This window comes from Pelophylax lessonae (genome assembly GCF_965119305.1).
Source record: "Pelophylax lessonae genome assembly, chromosome: 2".
In the NCBI taxonomy this organism is placed as follows: Eukaryota; Metazoa; Chordata; class Amphibia; order Anura; family Ranidae; genus Pelophylax; species Pelophylax lessonae.
Window position 1 is genome coordinate 488,533,097 of NC_138769.1, and position 18,460 is coordinate 488,551,556.

The window sequence follows — 18,460 nt, forward strand, 5'->3', positions numbered from 1 at the left end:
GTACCAATCACTCCTTGAACTCCTTGTGATCCTTTCTGGCTGGTAGCTTCACAGTTCTGCTCTAATGATGACCTGTAAGGGTAAAGAAGATGCAGCAGTCCTGGAGTCCGAAAATGGTGGCTGCCAGCCCGTATGTTGTGTCATCAACATAGAATGCCTGTTTACTAAAAAAAAAATTTCTCTCCGCTGCTGAGGAAGTTGCATCCGATGGGTTGTCAATATGCAGTAGGCCCACTTGTTGCTCATGGTATTCAGTAGTCTTTTTATGGACTTTTAAAAATACCTTTGGGTTATGTTTTAAAAGCCTCCTACATTTGAAGGTGGTCTACCTGATTTCCATGAATGGCAAAAGTATCTGAGACACTACATGGTATATACTGGATTTTAGTAAGTGGAGGCTATAAATGGAGAGCTGATATACAGCCATGGCCAAAAGTTTTGAGAATGACACACAATATATTTTTGTCAGATGTTACTATGGTATACTTAAATGAGTTGTAACGGCAGAAGGTTTTTTTTATCTTAATGCATTAGGATAAAAAGCCTTCTATGTGCAACAGCTTCCCCAGCACCCTCTAATACTTATCGGAGCCCTATCTGTCAAGTGATGTCCTTGAGTCACTCGGCCGTCCGGGACTCTACCTTTTTAAATGGGAAAGACACAGCTGCGGCACCATTGGCTCCTGCGGCTGTCAATTAACATCAATCAGCCAACCAGGAGAGAGAGGGTGGGGGCCGAACCGCAGCTCTGTGTCTGAATGGACACACAGAGCTACAGCTCAGCTCGGGTGCCCCCATAGCTAGTTGCTTGCTGTTGGGGCACACAGGAGTGAGGGGCTAGGAGCAGCAAAGAGGGACCCGAGAAGAGGATCCGGGTTGCTCTGTGCAAAACCAACTGCACAGAGGAGGCAAGTATAACAGGTTGTGTTTTAAAAAAAAAAAAAAAAAAGAGAGACTTTCCAATCAAGAAGTATAATTACAAGCATTACATAAGTGTCAAAGGCATTTATTGACAATTACATTAAATTTATGCAAAGAGTCAAAACTTGCAGTGTTGACCCTTTTTTTTCCTCTGCAATTAGCCTTGGCATGCTGTCAATCAACTTATGGGCCACATCCTGGCTGATAGCAGCCCATTCTTGCATACTCAATGTGCCAGAATTTGTGGGCGTTTTTTTTTGTTCACCCGACTCTTGAGGATTGACAAGTTCACAATGGGATTAAGGTCTGTGGAGTTTCCTGGCCATGGACCCAAAATTTTCGATGTTTTGATCCTCAAGCCACTTCGTTATCACTTTTGCCTTTTTGGAGGCAAGATGCTCCATTATGCTGGAAAAGGCATTGTTCTTCAACCAAACTGTTCTTGGATGGTTGGCAGGTTGGAAAATGACTTTACCCCAGTCCTCAGCAATCCAATCCCTGTACCTTTTGCAGAACATCAGTCTGTCCCTGATGTTTTTCCTGGAGAGAAGTCGTTTCTTTGCTGCCCTTCTTGACACCAGGCTATCCTCCAAAAGTCTTTGCCTCACTTTTTCGTGCAGATGCACTCACATCTGCATGCTGCCATTCCTGAGCAAGCTCTCCACTGGTGGTGCCCCAATTCCACAGCTGAATCAACTGTAGGAGATGGTCCAAATGTTGGAGAATTCTATTTTAAAGTAGCACACTGCTGAATTGCAGAAGGGTAATGAAGGTAGTAGAATCTTTTGGAGGTGTTAAAGTGATTGTAAATGTTTGCTTTCCTTTATTTTTTTTATCTGCTCTGTGCAATGGTTTTGCACAGAGCTACCCCGATCCTCCTCTTCTCGGGTCCCCTGCCGGCGCTTTTGGCTCTGCTTGCTATAGGGGCACACGTGAATGCTCGCTTCCGAACCATGCCCCCTGCTCCATTCTCACCGGCTATGATTTGACGGCAGCAAAGTGCATTAAAGTTAAAAACAAAAAGAAAAAATGATCTTTTAGAACCACTTTAATCTTCACAGGTTGTTTATAAATTTGCAAACCCCAGCAGATAATTTGGGACAGAGAGCCTTACTTTCCCTAAATGCCACCAAAGCCTGTGACAGCATTAAATGGCCATATCTTTAAGCCGTTTCTAACCAAATTTGGTTTTGTTGAAGGGATTATCACCTGGGTCAAGCTTCTGTACCACTGTCTGAAGGCAGTCATTAGAGAAGCTAGACAGATCTCTTCCCCATTTTAAGCTCTGAAGGGGTGCTAGACAGTGGTACCCATTGTCCCCGCTTTTATTTGCCCTTGATATTGAGCCCCTGGCTACACTGATCAGGTCCAACTCAAAAATTTCCAGTATAGAGTTACATGAGAAAAATCATGGTTTACACTGGGGACACCACCTCTTCCTTATAGGAAGTCATGTTACCCATTTCTCAATTTAGAATTTACTCAAGGCAGCCAGTGGCCCAATCTTGTCTCACTCCACTTACAACCTCCTTTAAATATGTGAGGATTCAAAGTACTCAGTCTCTCACTGACTTCTGCCACTTAAACATAACTCCCATACTCGCCCGCTTTCAGAGTGAAGGTAAAATCTGGAACAACTTTGGTTAATTTAGAAGTAAAACTAACTTGGTCAAAATTATGCTTATGCCCCAACTTTTATATTTTCTACATAACACGCAACAAGATTTTCAGGATTGTCCGTTCCATTTTATGAACCTTATTATGGCATACCTGACTTCCCAGACTAGGTTAGAGCATCTGCAATGCCCCAAGGATGATTAAGGGGAGTGGCTTTACCTAATCCATGGTTGTACTGCTTAGCCGCTCGCCTACATGTGGCTAGAAGTCTACCCCAAACCTGTGACTCTGGCACACCAAAATCTTATTCCACTACTAGAATTCTACTATACTTCACAAAGGCCCAAAACATTTCCTGAGGGTTGGAGTCCCTGTTAAGCAAATCTAATAAGCTTTTTCCAACATACGTGCTTTTACAAAATACTTGAAATAAAGCTAACCAGCTCCAACAGGGGTCAGGCTTCACCTCTCGCAGTCCCAAATAGCACAATAACGCATACACAGAATTAGCCAAACTGCAATATGGCACTAAATAGCCTATGGAGTCCCACACCTGCACCATGTATTATCCTGGAGGTTCTGCTTCCCAGAAATGTGCTCAAAATTCTCTCTCCCACAGCATTTGTATTTTCTACCTGCAGCTTCAGCGTGCGGTATAGGCCCAGGGCTCAGCGTGCAACTGGTTGGTGTCTCTCAGCCTGATTTTTAATGTTATGCATAGTACCGACACCTCTAAAGGTTTTATATCCTGTTTATAACCTACACCGTGCTCTTGGTAGTTTTTCTCAATGATTACCCTTCTAATGCAGTAAAATACTGAGAGAAATATGTAGGTTCTTGAAAGATAACCAGTGATAAATGGCCCTGCAGGCCATCCACCAATGCTCTTTGTTACACAACTTTCTCAATTATTTATTTTATGGTCCCACTATACACCTTCCAAACTATTTAAAGTGGGGTTAATAGATGACCTGCTGTGTGGCAGTTACCACAAAGATCATGGTGATATAATATTCTTACTGTGGCATTGCCCCAAGCTACATATTTATTGGACAATGTTTGGTAGATACTTTAAACAAGTTTTCATTCTAATATCCTGGTAGAGCCAAAACAATGTATATTGGGTATCTTCGACACCTTAACGGTGCATGATCCATTGAAAGGAGATATTTCTAGAGCATTGATTCAAGCCCTCAAACTTATTCTACATCACTGTAAATCAAGGGTACCTCTCACAGTTGTGAAGTGCATACGTAGTATACTGGAGCATTATATTTATTAGCATAGGGAATATCCTTTTTAAAATTTAAAAAAACTTTGGGCAGCATGGCTTTATAAACCTGGTCTGTGTCAAATAGAATCTGATATTTGGCAGAATAATTATGGGTGGGGGAAGTGCTAGTCATCTATAGCTGAATACTATTTATTAAACCTCGTGTGTATCTGATACCAGTAATGCTTGGTGAATATGAACATGCCTTGAGAATCTCATTGCCTGTTTTACAGGTCTACTGCTCTGGAACTGTTTAACTTTATCAAAAAAGTTTTCGCTTCTGTTAAAAAAAAAAAAAATTGTAGTATTACACCACAGTCACATTTTTCAAGATTGGAAGTATTGCGCTATGTTTGCTGTAATTTTTTATGGCTAATCTATGTAGATTTATTCATTTGTATTTTGTGGTGTATTTGTAGTATTAGATCACAAAGGTATATTGTAGATAAAATATTTCTGGTATATACAGTGGATATAGAAAATAATCACCCCCCTTTTAAAATCACATTTCTCTGTCGCTCATTGACAGACGTAGTCCTCTTTGATTCACATCAATTGGGTTATGTTGTCTCCGCAGGAGTAGGACTAGGCAGAAAGAAAAAACGTTCTGGCTCCACCCTAGGGGCAGTCCCAGAGGGTATATCCTCCCTCTCTCTGCTACAGGAAATCAGTTTTTTTCTGTCTAGTCAGGAGTAAGGACCTAAGTTCCTTGCTGGGATCTCTGGTCCTGGCAAGATTTTTTTTTTTAGAAAAAATATTTTTAGGTAGTTTCTCCAGTGTTTTTTCCTGTGAGATCTTCAAGCAAATTACGCCGAATCTGGGCGACACTTGTGGTCACCCCAGCCGGCCTACGAGCTCGCGCAGACCATTGCATCGCGCTTGGTCGGCCGCGACACATTCAAGTAAGTATGCGGGGCCGGGCGACGGGCTGGATGTTGAGATCCAGTGGTCACCCCGGTTCTGCCTACGAGCGCGTGCAGACCAGAGCTCCGCGCTGGGTCGGCCGCGACAGAGTCCCATTGGAGGGACTGACCTTGCGAGTTAAAAGTCTCGCTTGGACGCCAGGAACCAGAGAGTCGAGGCGTCCGGAGTGGTCAACAACCCCCCACCCCGGTGGAGAGGGTATTGTGAAGAGAGGGTGCCTGTCGGTTCGGTATGGTGAGTAAATGTTTCCTTTTCCTCGTTATGAGGCATTTTGGAATATGGGCCCCTCCATACATGGTCAGTATCTTTCTGACACTAAAAGTCCCCCTTGTAAATACAGCATGTGTTTGGTGGGCAAGCGGACTTGGTTTGGGAGCTAACACTCTACCCAGCAGACTGCAGTATTACAGCAGACATAGGAGGTACAATCCTACCTTAACTGTAGTGGACCTCCTGCAGAGCGATAAACCGCCATTAGCGTGGTATGCAGGTGGATGTGCTGGGAAGACGATACTCCGGCAATCCGCCGCCATTTTGCTGTAGACCAGGTACACGAATGTCCGCAGGTCACGCCGGCCGCCATTTTTTTGGAGTCTATTGTCTCCCGTATGGGGGCGGCCATGTTTGAAGAGCCCAGCTAACCTCGAGGAGAGCTGGGAACGCCGGAAGGCGTACACAGGGAGCGGAGCCACTTCCTTCTACCCGGGAAAACGAACACAGTTCTTCCCAGTCTGTAAGAAACAAACGCTGACTGCAGTTGTTAGGAAACTTCTCTGCATCGGGTGGTGAGCCTTGAGGGTCCCTCTCTCTCTGTGGGGGTCAAGAAGCAGGTACACTGAGGGGCGCTATTGCGCTAGGGGGATACATATAAAAAAAAAAAGTTTTTTTCTGGCAAAGTGTCCTGGGTTAACATGGACCCTGCCACTCGTGTATCTCCACCGGATCCCCTCGAGGTGTCTGCAGGATCCTCCAGCACCCCGCTTACGATTGAATCATTGTCCGCTATTATGGAGACCTTTGTGTCCCGGGTGGAAGTGGCTTGTCAGGGACAGGGCGCAAGGAAGCGACCCCCGCCTAACCCCATGTTATCTGAAACTTCGGATTCAGAATCTGAGCCTATTTCTGCAGTTGCAGGTACCTCATCTGGGATTGGTGTCTCGGGTACTGTCTCTTCAGACAGTGAGGAGGATGTTTCGGCATCAGCCATAGCCCGAGAGGAATCGTTGGTAAACGCGCTAATTGTATCTGTTCAAGAAACCTTAAGATTACAGGGTTTTCCATCGGAAGTAGCTGAGACTGAGATCCCCTTTGGGACTAAAAAACGCATCAAAGTGGCGAAGGTTTTTCCATTGCCCAAATGTTTTGGCAATCCGATCAAAGAAGAATGGAATCTGCCAAAACGCACTTCTGCTATTTCTAAACGCATTAACAGGCGTTATCCGTTTGAGGAAACCCTCATTAAGAAATGGACAGAACCACCTGTGGTGGATTCACCAATTGCTAGATTGAATAAAGCCACGGTTATTCCATTAGAAGACGCTCCGTCTTTTAAGGATCCGGTGGATCGCAAGATAGAAGCTATGTCTCGCACCATGTTTTCCTTGATTGGATCAGCTTTCAGACCAATAATTGCTATTGGGCTGGTTTCACAGACTGTAACTGAATGGACCAAATGGTTACGCCGGGACTTAGAAGAGGTCCCTCAGGCGGTATCAGATTTGTTGGAACAAATGATACAGGGGTTACAGTTTGTGTGTGATGCGGCGTTAGACGCCACTCCATTATTGGCGCGAGCATCAGTTTCAGCAGTGGTTCTCAGACGTACACTGTGGCTAAAAGGTTGGTTAGCCGACCAAGGTTCCAAAAAAGCATTGGCTAATATCCCCTTTTCAGGAGAGCGTTTATTTGGAGCCAACTTAGATGAGATCATTAAGGATCTCACGGGAGGAAAGAGCACCTTTTTACCGCAAAATGCTAAGGGTAAAGGACCTCGTCAAAGACGAGGGCCTTCTTTTTCTGCTCACAAAAATTTTTTTCGTCCCGCGGGTGAAAAAATTAAGTCCTCCAAAGCTCCTTCAGGAGGCTTCAGGGGACGTTGGTCGGGCAAGCAAAAGCCCGCCCCTTCCAGACCTGAAGATAAGTCTACTAAACCCTGAAGGTGCGCCCCCACCCATAACTGGGGTGGGGGGACGTCTTCGCCAGTTCCCGGATCCATGGCTCTCCAGAATCCCGGACAAGTGGGTTTGCGAAGTCATAAGGTCAGGGTACAAGATCGAGTTTCGATCTCTCCCACCGGCGCGATTCTTCCCTTCCAATATCCGACTATCCCTGGATCGTTTAGAAGATCTGCGGAGAGCAGTCACGGATTTACTACAACAAGGAGTGGTAGTCCACGTTCCTTGGACAGAACGTTTTCAAGGGTTTTATTCAAACCTATTTACAATACCCAGGAAAGAGGGCAAAGTGCGTCCAATTCTGGACTTAAGGGCACTCAATTCCTTTGTCAACATAAGAAAATTCAAAATGGAATCCATTTGCACAGTAGCAGCCTTCCTGCATTCAGGGGATGTCCTAGCGTCCATAGACATCAAGGACGCCTATCTTCACATTCCCATTTACGCAGGACATCAGCGGTTTCTACGTTTTTCCGTAGAAGAGAACCACTATCAGTTTGTGGCGTTACCTTTCGGTCTTGCCACGGCTCCTCGGGTCTTCACGAAGGTGTTGGCCCCAATGTTGGCACTACTGCGCCAAAGAGGCAGATCGATTCTAGGTTACCTAGACGATCTCCTGCTTCATGCAGAGTCTCCACAGACCCTGCTACAAAACATAGAAATTACTATCATTTCTTTACAGGAATTCGGGTGGCTGGTGAACCAGCAGAAGTCATTTCTGGTTCCCACCCAGAGGCTCGAATATCTGGGTCTAATTCTAGACACATTCAGGACAAGAGTTTTCCTTCCGGTAGGGAAACTCCGGAAGATTCAATCAGCAGTCCAGTTGTTACTATCCAACAGCTGGTCTTCCCTTCGGACTTGCATGAGGGTTCTGGGGTTGATGGTGGCTTCCTTCGAAGCAGTCCCATTTGCCCAGTCCCATACCCGAATTCTTCAGCAAGAGATTCTTCTCAGATGGAATCGGAATCCGGAATCCCTGGACTATCGGATCCGATTGAGCAAACAGACCAGAGAGTCTCTGGTCTGGTGGCTTCGGTCTCCGATGCTCAGCCAGGGAAAGTCATTTCTGCCAATATATTGGACGATAGTGACCACGGATGCCAGCCTATCCGGATGGGGAGGAATTCTTGGTCAGTTATCAGTTCAGGGACTTTAGTCCCCGGAAGAATCCAGGTTACCAATAAATGTATTGGAACTGAGAGCGATCAGACTTTGTCTGATTCACTGGACCGAGCAGCTCCAGGGCAGCCCGGTTCGGATCCAGTCGGACAACGCCACAGCTGTGGCTTATGTCAATCACCAGGGGGGCACCAAGAGTGTCCGGGCGGCCAAGGAAGTGGCTTGCATTCTTCGCTGGGCGGAACGGTTTGTTCCAGCTATCTCTGCGGTGTTCATTCCGGGGGTGGAGAATTGGCAGGCAGATTATCTCAGCCGTCAGACTCTGGATCAGGGGGAATGGTCCCTCCATCCAGAAGTTTTCCACCAGTTGTGCCTACGTTGGGGCACCCCGGATGTGGATCTGTTGGCATCACGATTCAACAGAAAAGTACAGAGATTTGTGTCTCGCTCCCGCGATCCTCTAGCAGAGACCGCAGACGCGCTGGTCGCCCCGTGGGGGCAATACCAGCTAATGTATGCCTTCCCTCCTCTCGGGTTACTGCCAAGACTTCTTCGCAGGTTAGAGGAGGAAGGAATTCCAGTAATCCTGGTAGCTCCGGACTGGCCTCGCCGAGCTTGGTACGCCGACTTGGTCAGACTGGTGGCGGACGTCCCGTGGAGACTTCCTCTCAGGGAGGACCTACTGTCTCAGGGACCGATCTTCCATCCTGCTTTACGATCGCTGGCTTTAACGGCCTGGCTATTGAGACCCAGGTGCTGAAGGACAAGGGTTTGTCAGCTTCAGTTATTCCTACTCTAGTTAAAGCAAGGAAAGCGACTTCCAGAAAGATTTATCATCGCACATGGTAGTCCTACATTGCATGGTGTGAACCCCTGGGGTTCCACCCACGATCTTATTCAGTTAGTCGAATATTAGCTTTTCTGCAACAAGGGGTTGAGCAGAAACTGGCCTTGAGCACTATCAAGGGTCAGGTCTCAGCATTAGCTATCTTCTTTCAGAAGCCTTTGGCTACTCATTCCTTGGTGCGGAATTTCATCCGGGGGGTGCGACATCTGGCTCCGCCAGTGCGCGCGCCGTTACCACCCTGGGATCTTAATTTAGTATTGTCGGTTCTTCAGAAACCTCCCTTTGAAGATATTAGGGAGATTCCTCTACCTACGTTGTCCCAGAAGGTGGCCTTCTTGGTGGCTATCACTTCTGCACGCAGGGTGTCAGAACTGGCTGCATTATCTTGTAGTTCCCCATATCTGGTGGTTCATAGAGATAAGGTGGTTCTTCGTCCGAATCCATCCTTCCTACCAAAAGTGGTTTTCAGAATTTCATCTGAATGAAGAAATTGTATTACCTTCCCTGTGTCCTAAGCCCAGTCATCCTCGGGAGTTTGCGTTACACTCCTTGGATGTGGTCCGGGCGATCAGGGTATACTTGAAAACGACAGACTCGTTTCGCAAGACGGATTCACTTTTTGTGGTCCCGGATGGACCCAAAAAGGGGTTGCCTGCATCTGCCGCGACTATTTCCAAATGGATCAGGCAGACGGTGGTGCAGGCTTATTCTATTAAGGGTCGGGAGCCCCCGTTCCCTGTTAAGGCGCACTCCACTCGGGCACTTAGTGCGTCATGGGCCTTTCGCCATCAGGCGTCAGTGGTCCAGGTGTGCAAGGCGGCTACCTGGTCGTCGGTGCATACCTTTACAAAACATTATAAAGTTGATGTAATGGCATCGTCGGATGCCTCGTTTGGCCGCAAGGTTTTGCAGGCTGCAATTTGAGGAGACCAGTGGTCTACCTCGAGGGTTTTTTCCGTTGGAAATTTTTATTTGAGTCTCATTCTTTGTTTATAATGAGCCTTTAAAACTTCTAGTTGGCACCGGTTGGGCCTTCTAGATTGGATTTTGATTTCTGTCAATCCCACCCCTCATTTGTGGCACTGCTTCTGGATGTCCCAATTGATGTGAATCAAAGAGGACTACGTCTGTCAATGAGCGACAGAGAAAATCGGATTTTTGTAAGATCTTACCGTAAAATCCTTTTCTCTTAGCTCATTGACAGACGTAGTACCCGCCCCTCTATCATTGAGTTGGGTTGGGTTAAATTCTCTGTTACTGCTTTACAACAGAACTGATTTCCTGTAGCAGAGAGAGGGAGGATATACCCTTTGGGACTGCCCCTAGGGTGGAGCCAGAACGTTTTATCTTTCTGCCTAGTCCTACTCCTGCGGAGACGACATAACCCAATTGATGTGAATCAAAGAGGACTACGTCTGTCAATGAGCTAAGAGAAAAGGATTTTACGGTAAGATCTTACAAAAATCCGATTTTTGTTGCTTTGCAGCCTGAAATGACAGACCATTTGACAGACCATTTTATCCAGCTGTATTTTCTCAGTGCAACTTCTACCATCAAAGTAAAAAGTATAACACCAACATGTCGGGAGAAAAAAAAATAATTAAAAAACCTGAATTACTGAGTGTGAAAAAAAGATCACCCCCTCCTAAAAATGACTTGTAAACTCAATCAAGTGTACCTTTTCAATGGCACACAAAGCCATTTGACTTTCAACTGTGATCAGCTGTGGTCATTTTGATTAGCCCGGCATTAGAATAGCTTTCCTGGAGCATTTCAGTGGAAAGGCACTGTCAAAATATCTCTAGAATAAAGTTGTGGACAGGTGCAAGTAAGGAGATGGCTGTAAATAAATTTCAAAGGCACAGTAAAGTCTATTAAGAAGTGGAAGGTATTTTGTATAAGAAAGACCCTCCTTGGATCAGGATGTCGCTCCAAACTCGATGAAACTTGTCAGAGAGGCTACCAAAAGGCCTACAGCAACTCTGAAGCAGTTGCAGGAATTTATCACAAAAAGTGGTCATTGTGTGCATGTGACAACAATATCACAAATTCGGCTTGAATGGGAGGGTTGCAAGAAAAAAACACCCCTCAAAGGCCACATGCAGTCATGACTTAGCCAAAACGCACCTTGAAGATTCTGAGGCCATATTGAAAAAGGTGTTATGCTCAGATGAGACAAAAATTGAATTTTTTGGTATCAACGTCAAACGATATATCTGGCAGAAATCCAATACAGCTCACCATCCAATACAGCGCCGTGGTAGTTCATTGAAAACTAAGCCGACCCTTGCAAAGGCAGCCGGACCTTTGTAGTTTTCCATTCACAGAGGACTGTGAATGACTGACACGGCTGGGTGGGTGGAGCCCCACATAGCCATGGTCGCAGCGATGCATTCATAACACATTACATATTACACCTTGAATATGGGTGTAACCTGTAACATGTTTTGAAAGGTGAGCTTATCATTTAACTAAACCTGAGCATTTCTGCAAAGAAGAGTGGGCAAATATTGCAAAATCTAGAGGTGCAAAGTTTGTAGAGACATGCCAACAGACTAAAAGATGTGAATAAAGCAGAAGGTGGCTCACCAAAATACTGACACAAGGCGGTGATCCTTTTTACAACTCAGTGATTGTTTGATTTTTTTCCCTGACATGTTGGTGTTATGTCCTTCACTTGGATGTTAGTAAGTAAGTTGCACTTAGTCAATACAGCTGTTTAAAACAAAAACAGTGTGTGTGTCTTTAGTTCAGGCTGCAAAGCAACAAAATGTGATTATTTTAAAGATTCTTTTCAATGCCCACTGTATATTTTCAGTTTGTTTTTAAAGCACTTGGAATTGTTTTTTTGCCAGCAACTGTTTATCAGAGAGGTAAGGGTTTTTTTTTTTTTCCCCCGTTCCTTTTTTATTTTTCCATTGATAAAACCTGATTAGTTGATGTGTGCAAGCTTTACTGTAGTTTTTGTAATTGGCCTTCTTGCATGTGATCACTGAATTTAAAGTTCTATCAAAAAAATTCTGTAAAAAGATTGTAACATTTCTAAGAAAAATAATACACTTGAGAAAAACACTAAAGCTGGCCATACACTAGCCAAGATATCAGGCAAACTCGAAAAACGAAAATAGGCCGTGAGTGCAGATGATCATGTCATCATGTAATGACCGAATTTTGAATGATCGTTCAATGGACATAGATGAATCAGTTTTTCGTTCAGTTTGTTACATATGCCTAGTGCAAACAGGTTGACCGAGAAACACATTAACCTTTCAGTTTATCGTTTAGCCGGCACAGATTTTCAAAACTGTTCCTTAGATCTTTTGGCTCTGAAAACTTAAAAATTATTTTCTTTTTGTGCCCATTAACTGGACTAAAAACGAAAACAATCGGACCAAATGACAGTTTTTCGAAAGATCTTTCAGCAAGTGTATGGCCAGCATAAGACTGGCCATACATATTCAGTTCTCTTGTACAATTTTCCTTTAGAGTTAGCAAAAACCATATAGTATGAGGTCAAAACTAAAGTGAATGTAAAGTCTAGTTTTTTTTTTGTTTTGTTAAAAATAATAAACATGTTATACTTGTGTAGTGGTTTTGCACAAAGCAGCCCAGATCCTCCTCTTCTCGGGTCACTGTTTGGCGCTCCTGCCTCCTGTTTAGTGCCCTCACAGCAAGCAGCTTGCTATGGGGGCACCTGAGCCAAGCCGCAGCTCAGTGTGTCCATTCAGACACAGAGCTGCAGCATTGCCCGCTCCCTCTCTCTCCTGATCGGCTCCCTGAATTTAAATGACAGCAGCAGGAGCCAATGGTGCCACGCTGCGGTCTCACCTAATCAGGAGGGAGAGTCTCGGGCAGCCGAGACACTCCTGCAACATCGCTAGATAGAGATGGGCTCTGGTAAGTATTAGAAGAGCCGAGGGGGGCTGCTGCACACAGAAGGCTTTTTATCTTAATGCATAGAATGGATTAAAATAAAAAACCTTCTGACTTTACTATCACTTAAGCTTTCAATTGTATCAAATTGGACAGGTCTTTGCACTACATAGTTTAAGGTAAATCTAAAGGAAAATTGTCAAGAAAATTGAACCTGTATGGCCAGCCTTCCTTTATAAATAGGAAAACGTTAATCATGTGTTAGGACTCTAATCAAAAATGTGTTTATAACAAACGCTTGCAGATTAATTGTGCGCTGTATGTAATCAGAGTATCTTGTGTTTCTTCCTCTGCTGTGTAGGCAGCAATGTGTTATGTACACGTGGCAGCTCTGGTAGCAGAATACCTTACGAGGAAAGGTGAGCATATATAGATAATGGGTGCTGTCAAATCATATCATAATGCATTTATTACTCTGAGGATTTAGATAAGCTTTTCTAAACTTTTTCTTCAATTAAATAACAACAATAAAGGTAGCTATTATAATTTAAAGAAGACTGCACAACGTATTCTGTACCAGAACTGTTCCCTTTGTCAGTTTAAAAATACTATGATATTGAGCCAGGGTACAGTCGATGAAGGCAGATGGGGAGGTTTTTGTCCTCCTGGACTTGCCCTTTTTAATTGATACAGGTCCCCTAGGGCAGTATCCAGCCCCCCATACAATTTTTAATGGCCAAGTACTTGCATATAAACCCTCAAAATGGGCACTTTTTTCATGTTCGGCTCCCAAAGGCTTTATTGGGGTTCGCCATTCGGGTAGAACATTTACCCTTTTCAGGAATTCTGCTGCGAACCAAACAGGGGGGTGTTTGGCCCATCCCTAATTACAATGCATAAATACATGTAGTCCATATAGTGAACTTGGTGGTGTAGTTATTTACTTTCAAGCCATTACAGAGGACAAGGGCGTATTCTTTATGTCTGAAGGAAAAGCTCTTTAACCTCCAAAAATGGCAAGGCTTCTTCACACTAAGAGCTGTGAAAATGTAGAATCGACTCCCTCAAGAACCATTTCTGGCCAGCTCAGCAGATTGGCTGCCTTCCTAAGTGTACAAAATATAACTGAATATTATTATTTATAGGTAATAACTAGAGATCGACCGATTATTGGCAACACCGATATATCGGGAGCCGATATGCACTTTCCCCGATATATCTGTATCGCCTTTGGATTTACCGGTATTGCCGATATTTTCGTGACGTCATTCCGTATGTTGCGCACACATGTTCTGCCTTCTAACACCGCCTCCCACGCCTGCGCGGCCCATACGTGACGCCATTTCACCGCTCGCTGCACTTAAGCCCGCCTCACACAGCCTCGTGTTGCAGCCAGCTGCAGTCCGGTCCAGTCACGGTGCCAGCCGCCAGCACTCCGACCTACAGCAACAGAACTGGCCAGCATCCAGCCACCCAGCCCACAACAGGGTTACAGTGAGCAAGCAAACAGCCACCCAGATGACACCATCAAGCCAGCCACCCGCCACGTGACCAGTGTTCCAGCAAGCCAGCTTCCCACAACAGGGTGAGTGACACCAAGCCAGCCACCCACACAACAGGATGACCTCAAGCCAGCCACCCACCACAGTGTTCCTGCAAGCCAGCCACCCACCACAGTGTTCCTGCAAGCCAGCCACCCACCACAGTGTTCCTGCAAGCCAGCCACCCACCACAGTGTTCCTGCAAGCCAGCCACCCACCACAGTGTTCCTGCAAGCCAGCCACCCACCACAGTGTTCCTGCAAGCCAGCCACCCACCACAGTGTTCCTGCAAGCCAGCCACCCACCACAGTGTTCCTGCAAGCCAGCCACCCACCACAGTGTTCCTGCAAGCCAGCCACCCACCACAGTGTTCCTGCAAGCCAGCCACCCACCACAGTGTTCCTGCAAGCCAGCCACCCACCACAGTGTTCCTGCAAGCCAGCCACCCACCACAGTGTTCCTGCAAGCCATCCACCCATAACAGGGTGACACCAAGCCAGCCACCTATCACAGATTGTTCCTGAAAGCCAGCCACCCATCACAGATTGTTCCTGAAAGCCAGCCACCCATCACAGATTGTTCCTGAAAGCCAGCCACCCATAACAGGGTGATACCAATCCAGCCAGCCACCACAGTGTTCCTGCGAGCCAGCCACCCATAACAGGGTGACACCAATTCAGCCAGCGACCACAGTGTTCCTGCAAGTCAGCCACCCATAACAGGGTGACACCAAGCCAGCCACCCACCACAGTGTTCCTGCAAGCCATCCACCCATAACAGGGTGACACCAAGCCAGCCAGCCACCACAGATTGTTCCTGAAAGCCAGCTACCCATAACAGGGTGACACCAAGCCAGCCACCACAGTGTTCCTGCAAGCCAGCCACCCAAAGCAGGGTGACGCCAATCCAGCCAGCCACCACAGTGTTCCTGCAAGCCAGCCACCCATAACAGGGTTGACACCAAGCCAGCCAGCCAACACAGTGTTCCTGCAAGCCAGCCACCCATAACAGGGTGACACCAAGCCATCCAACCACCCATCACAGACTGTTCCTGAAAGCCAGCCACCAATAACAAGGTAAAACCAAGCCAGCCAGTCACCCATAACAGGGTGACACCAAGCCAGCCACCACAGAGCACAGACTGTTCCTGAAAGCCAGCCACCAATAACAAGGTGACACCAGTCACCAAGCCAGCCAGCCACCCATAACAGGGTGACACCAAGCCAGCCAGCCAGCCACCACAGTGTTCCTGCAAGCCATCCACCCATAACAGGGTGACACCAAGCCAGCCAGCCACCACAGTGTTCCTGCAAGCCATCCACCCATAACAGGGTGACACCAAGCCAGCCAGCCACCACAGTGTTCCTGCAAGTCAACCACCCACCCCAAGGTTCCTGCAAGCAAGCCACCCACCACAGTGTTCCTGCAAGCCAGCCACCCATAACAGGGTGACACCAAGCCAGCCAGCCACCACAGTGTTCCTGCAAGCCAGCCACCCATAACAGGATGACACCAAACCAGCCAGCAAGCACAGATTGTTCCTGAAAGCCAGCTACCCATAACAGGGTGACACCAAGCCAGCAAGCCACCCATAGCAGGGTGACACCAAACCAGCCACCACAGTGTTCCTGCAAGCCAGCCACCACAGTGTTCCTGCAAGCCAGCCACCCATAACAGGGTGACACCAAGCCAGCCACCACAGTGTTCCTGCAAGCCAGCCACCCATAACATGGTTGACACCAAGCCAGCCAGCCACCACAGTGTTCCTGCAAGACAGCCACCCATAACAGGGTGACACCAAGCCATCCAACCACCCATCACAGACTGTTTCTGAAAGCCAGCCACCAATAACAAGGTAAAACCAAGCCAGCCAGTCACCCATAACAGGGTGACACCAAGCCAGCCACCACAGAGCACAGACTGTTCCTGAAAGCCAGCCACCAATAACAAGGTGACACCAGTCACCAAGCCAGCCAGCCACCCATAACAGGGTGACACCAAGCCAGCCAGCCAGCCACCACAGTGTTCCTGCAAGCCATCCACCCATAACAGGGTGACACCAAGCCAGCCAGCCACCACAGTGTTCCTGCAAGCCATCCACCCATAACAGGATGACACCAAGCCAGCCAGCCACCACAGTGTTCCTGCAAGTCAGCCACCCACCCCAAGGTTCCTGCAAGCAAGCCACCCACCACAGTATTCCTGCAAGCCAATCACCCATAACAGGGTGACACCAAGCCAGCCAGCCACCACAGTGTTCCTGCAAGCCAGCCACCCATAACAGGATGACACCAAACCAGCCAGCAAGCACAGATTGTTCCTGAAAGCCAGCTACCCATAACAGGGTGACACCAAGCCAGCAAGCCACCCATAGCAGGGTGACACCAAACCAGCCACCACAGTGTTCCTGCAAGCCAGCCACCACAGTGTTCCTGCAAGCCAGCCACCCATAACAGGGTGACACCAAGCCAGCCACCACAGTGTTCCTGCAAGCCAGCCACCCATAACATGGTTGACACCAAGCCAGCCAGCCACCACAGTGTTCCTGCAAGCCAGCCACCCATAACAGGGTGACACCAAGCCATCCAACCACCCATCACAGACTGTTTCTGAAAGCCAGCCACCAATAACAAGGTAAAACCAAGCCAGCCAGTCACCCATAACAGGGTGACACCAAGCCAGCCAACCAGCCACAACAAAGCACAGACTGTTCCTGAAAGCCAGCCACCAATAACAAGGTGACACCAGTCACCAAGCCAGCCAGCCACCCATAACAGGGTGACACCAAGCCAGCCAGCCACCACAGTGTTCCTGCAAGCCATCCACCCATAACAGGGTGACACCAAGCCAGCCAGCCACCACAGTGTTCCTGCAAGCCATCCACCCATAACAGGATGACACCAAGCCAGCCAGCAACCACAGATTGTTCCTGAAAGCCAGCCACCCATAACAGGTGACACCAAGCCAGCCACCCACCGCAGTGTTCCTGCAAGCCAGCCACCCACCGCAGTGTTCCTGCAAGCCAGCCACCCACCGCAGTGTTCCTGCAAGCCAGCCACCCACCGCAGTGTTCCTGCAAGCCAGCCACCCACCGCAGTGTTCCTGCAAGCCAGCCACCCACCGCAGTGTTCCTGCAAGCCAGCCACCCACCGCAGTGTTCCTGCAAGCCAGCCACCCACCGCAGTGTTCCTGCAAGCCAGCCACCCACCCATAACAGGGTGACACCAAGCCATCCAACCACCCATAACAGGGTGACACCAAGCCATCCAACCACCCATCACAGACTGTTTCTGAAAGCCAGCCACCAATAACAAGGTAAAACCAAGCCAGCCAGTCACCCATATAACAGGGTGACCCCAAGCCAGCCAACCAGCCACCACAGAGCACAGACTGTTCCTGAAAGCCAGCAACCAATAACAAGGTGACACCAGTCACCAAGCCAGCCAGCCACCCATAACAGGGTGACACCAAGCCAGCCAGCCACCACAGTGTTCCTGCAAGCCATCCACCCATAACAGGGTGACACCAAGCCAGCCACCACAGTGTTCCTGCAAGCCAGCCACCCACCCCAAGGTTCCTGCAAGCAAGCCACCCACCACAGTGTTCCTGCAAGCCAGCCACCCATAACAGGGTGACACCAAGCCAGCCAGCCACCACAGTGTTCCTGCAAGCCATCCACCCATAACAGGATGACACCAAGCCAGCCAGAAACCACAGATTGTTCCTGAAAGCCAGCCACCCACCGCAGTGTTCCTGCAAGCCAGACACCCACCGCAGTGTTCCTGCAAGCCAGACACCCACCGCAGTGTTCCTGCAAGCCAGCCACCCACCGCAGTGTTCCTGCAAGCCAGCCACCCACCGCAGTGTTCCTGCAAGCCAGCCACCCACCGCAGTGTTCCTGCAAGCCAGCCACCCACCGCAGTGTTCCTGCAAGCCAGCCACCCACCCACCGCAGTGTTCCTGCAAGCCAGCCACCCACCCACCGCAGTGTTCCTGCAAGCCAGCCACCCACCCACCGCAGTGTTCCTGCAAGCCAGCCACCCACCCACCGCAGTGTTCCTGCAAGCCAGCCACCCACCCACCGCAGTGTTCCTGCAAGCCAGCCACCCACCCACCGCAGTGTTCCTGCAAGCCAGCCACCCACCCACCGCAGTGTTCCTGCAAGCCA

General features: G+C 47.9%; 1 protein-coding gene across 7 annotated transcripts in view; it reads left to right on the top strand.

Moving 5' to 3' along the window:
- Window positions 1-18,460, top strand: part of DOCK9 (dedicator of cytokinesis 9) — a 490,995-nt gene that overhangs the window by 424,332 nt on the left and 48,203 nt on the right. For all 7 annotated transcript variants that reach the window (XM_082245713.1, XM_082245711.1, XM_082245714.1 and 4 more), the window contains exon 44: window positions 13,113-13,170. In XM_082245713.1, coding sequence (XP_082101839.1) covers window positions 13,113-13,170 — 58 coding nt within the window. The remainder of the gene's footprint in view (window positions 1-13,112; window positions 13,171-18,460) is intronic.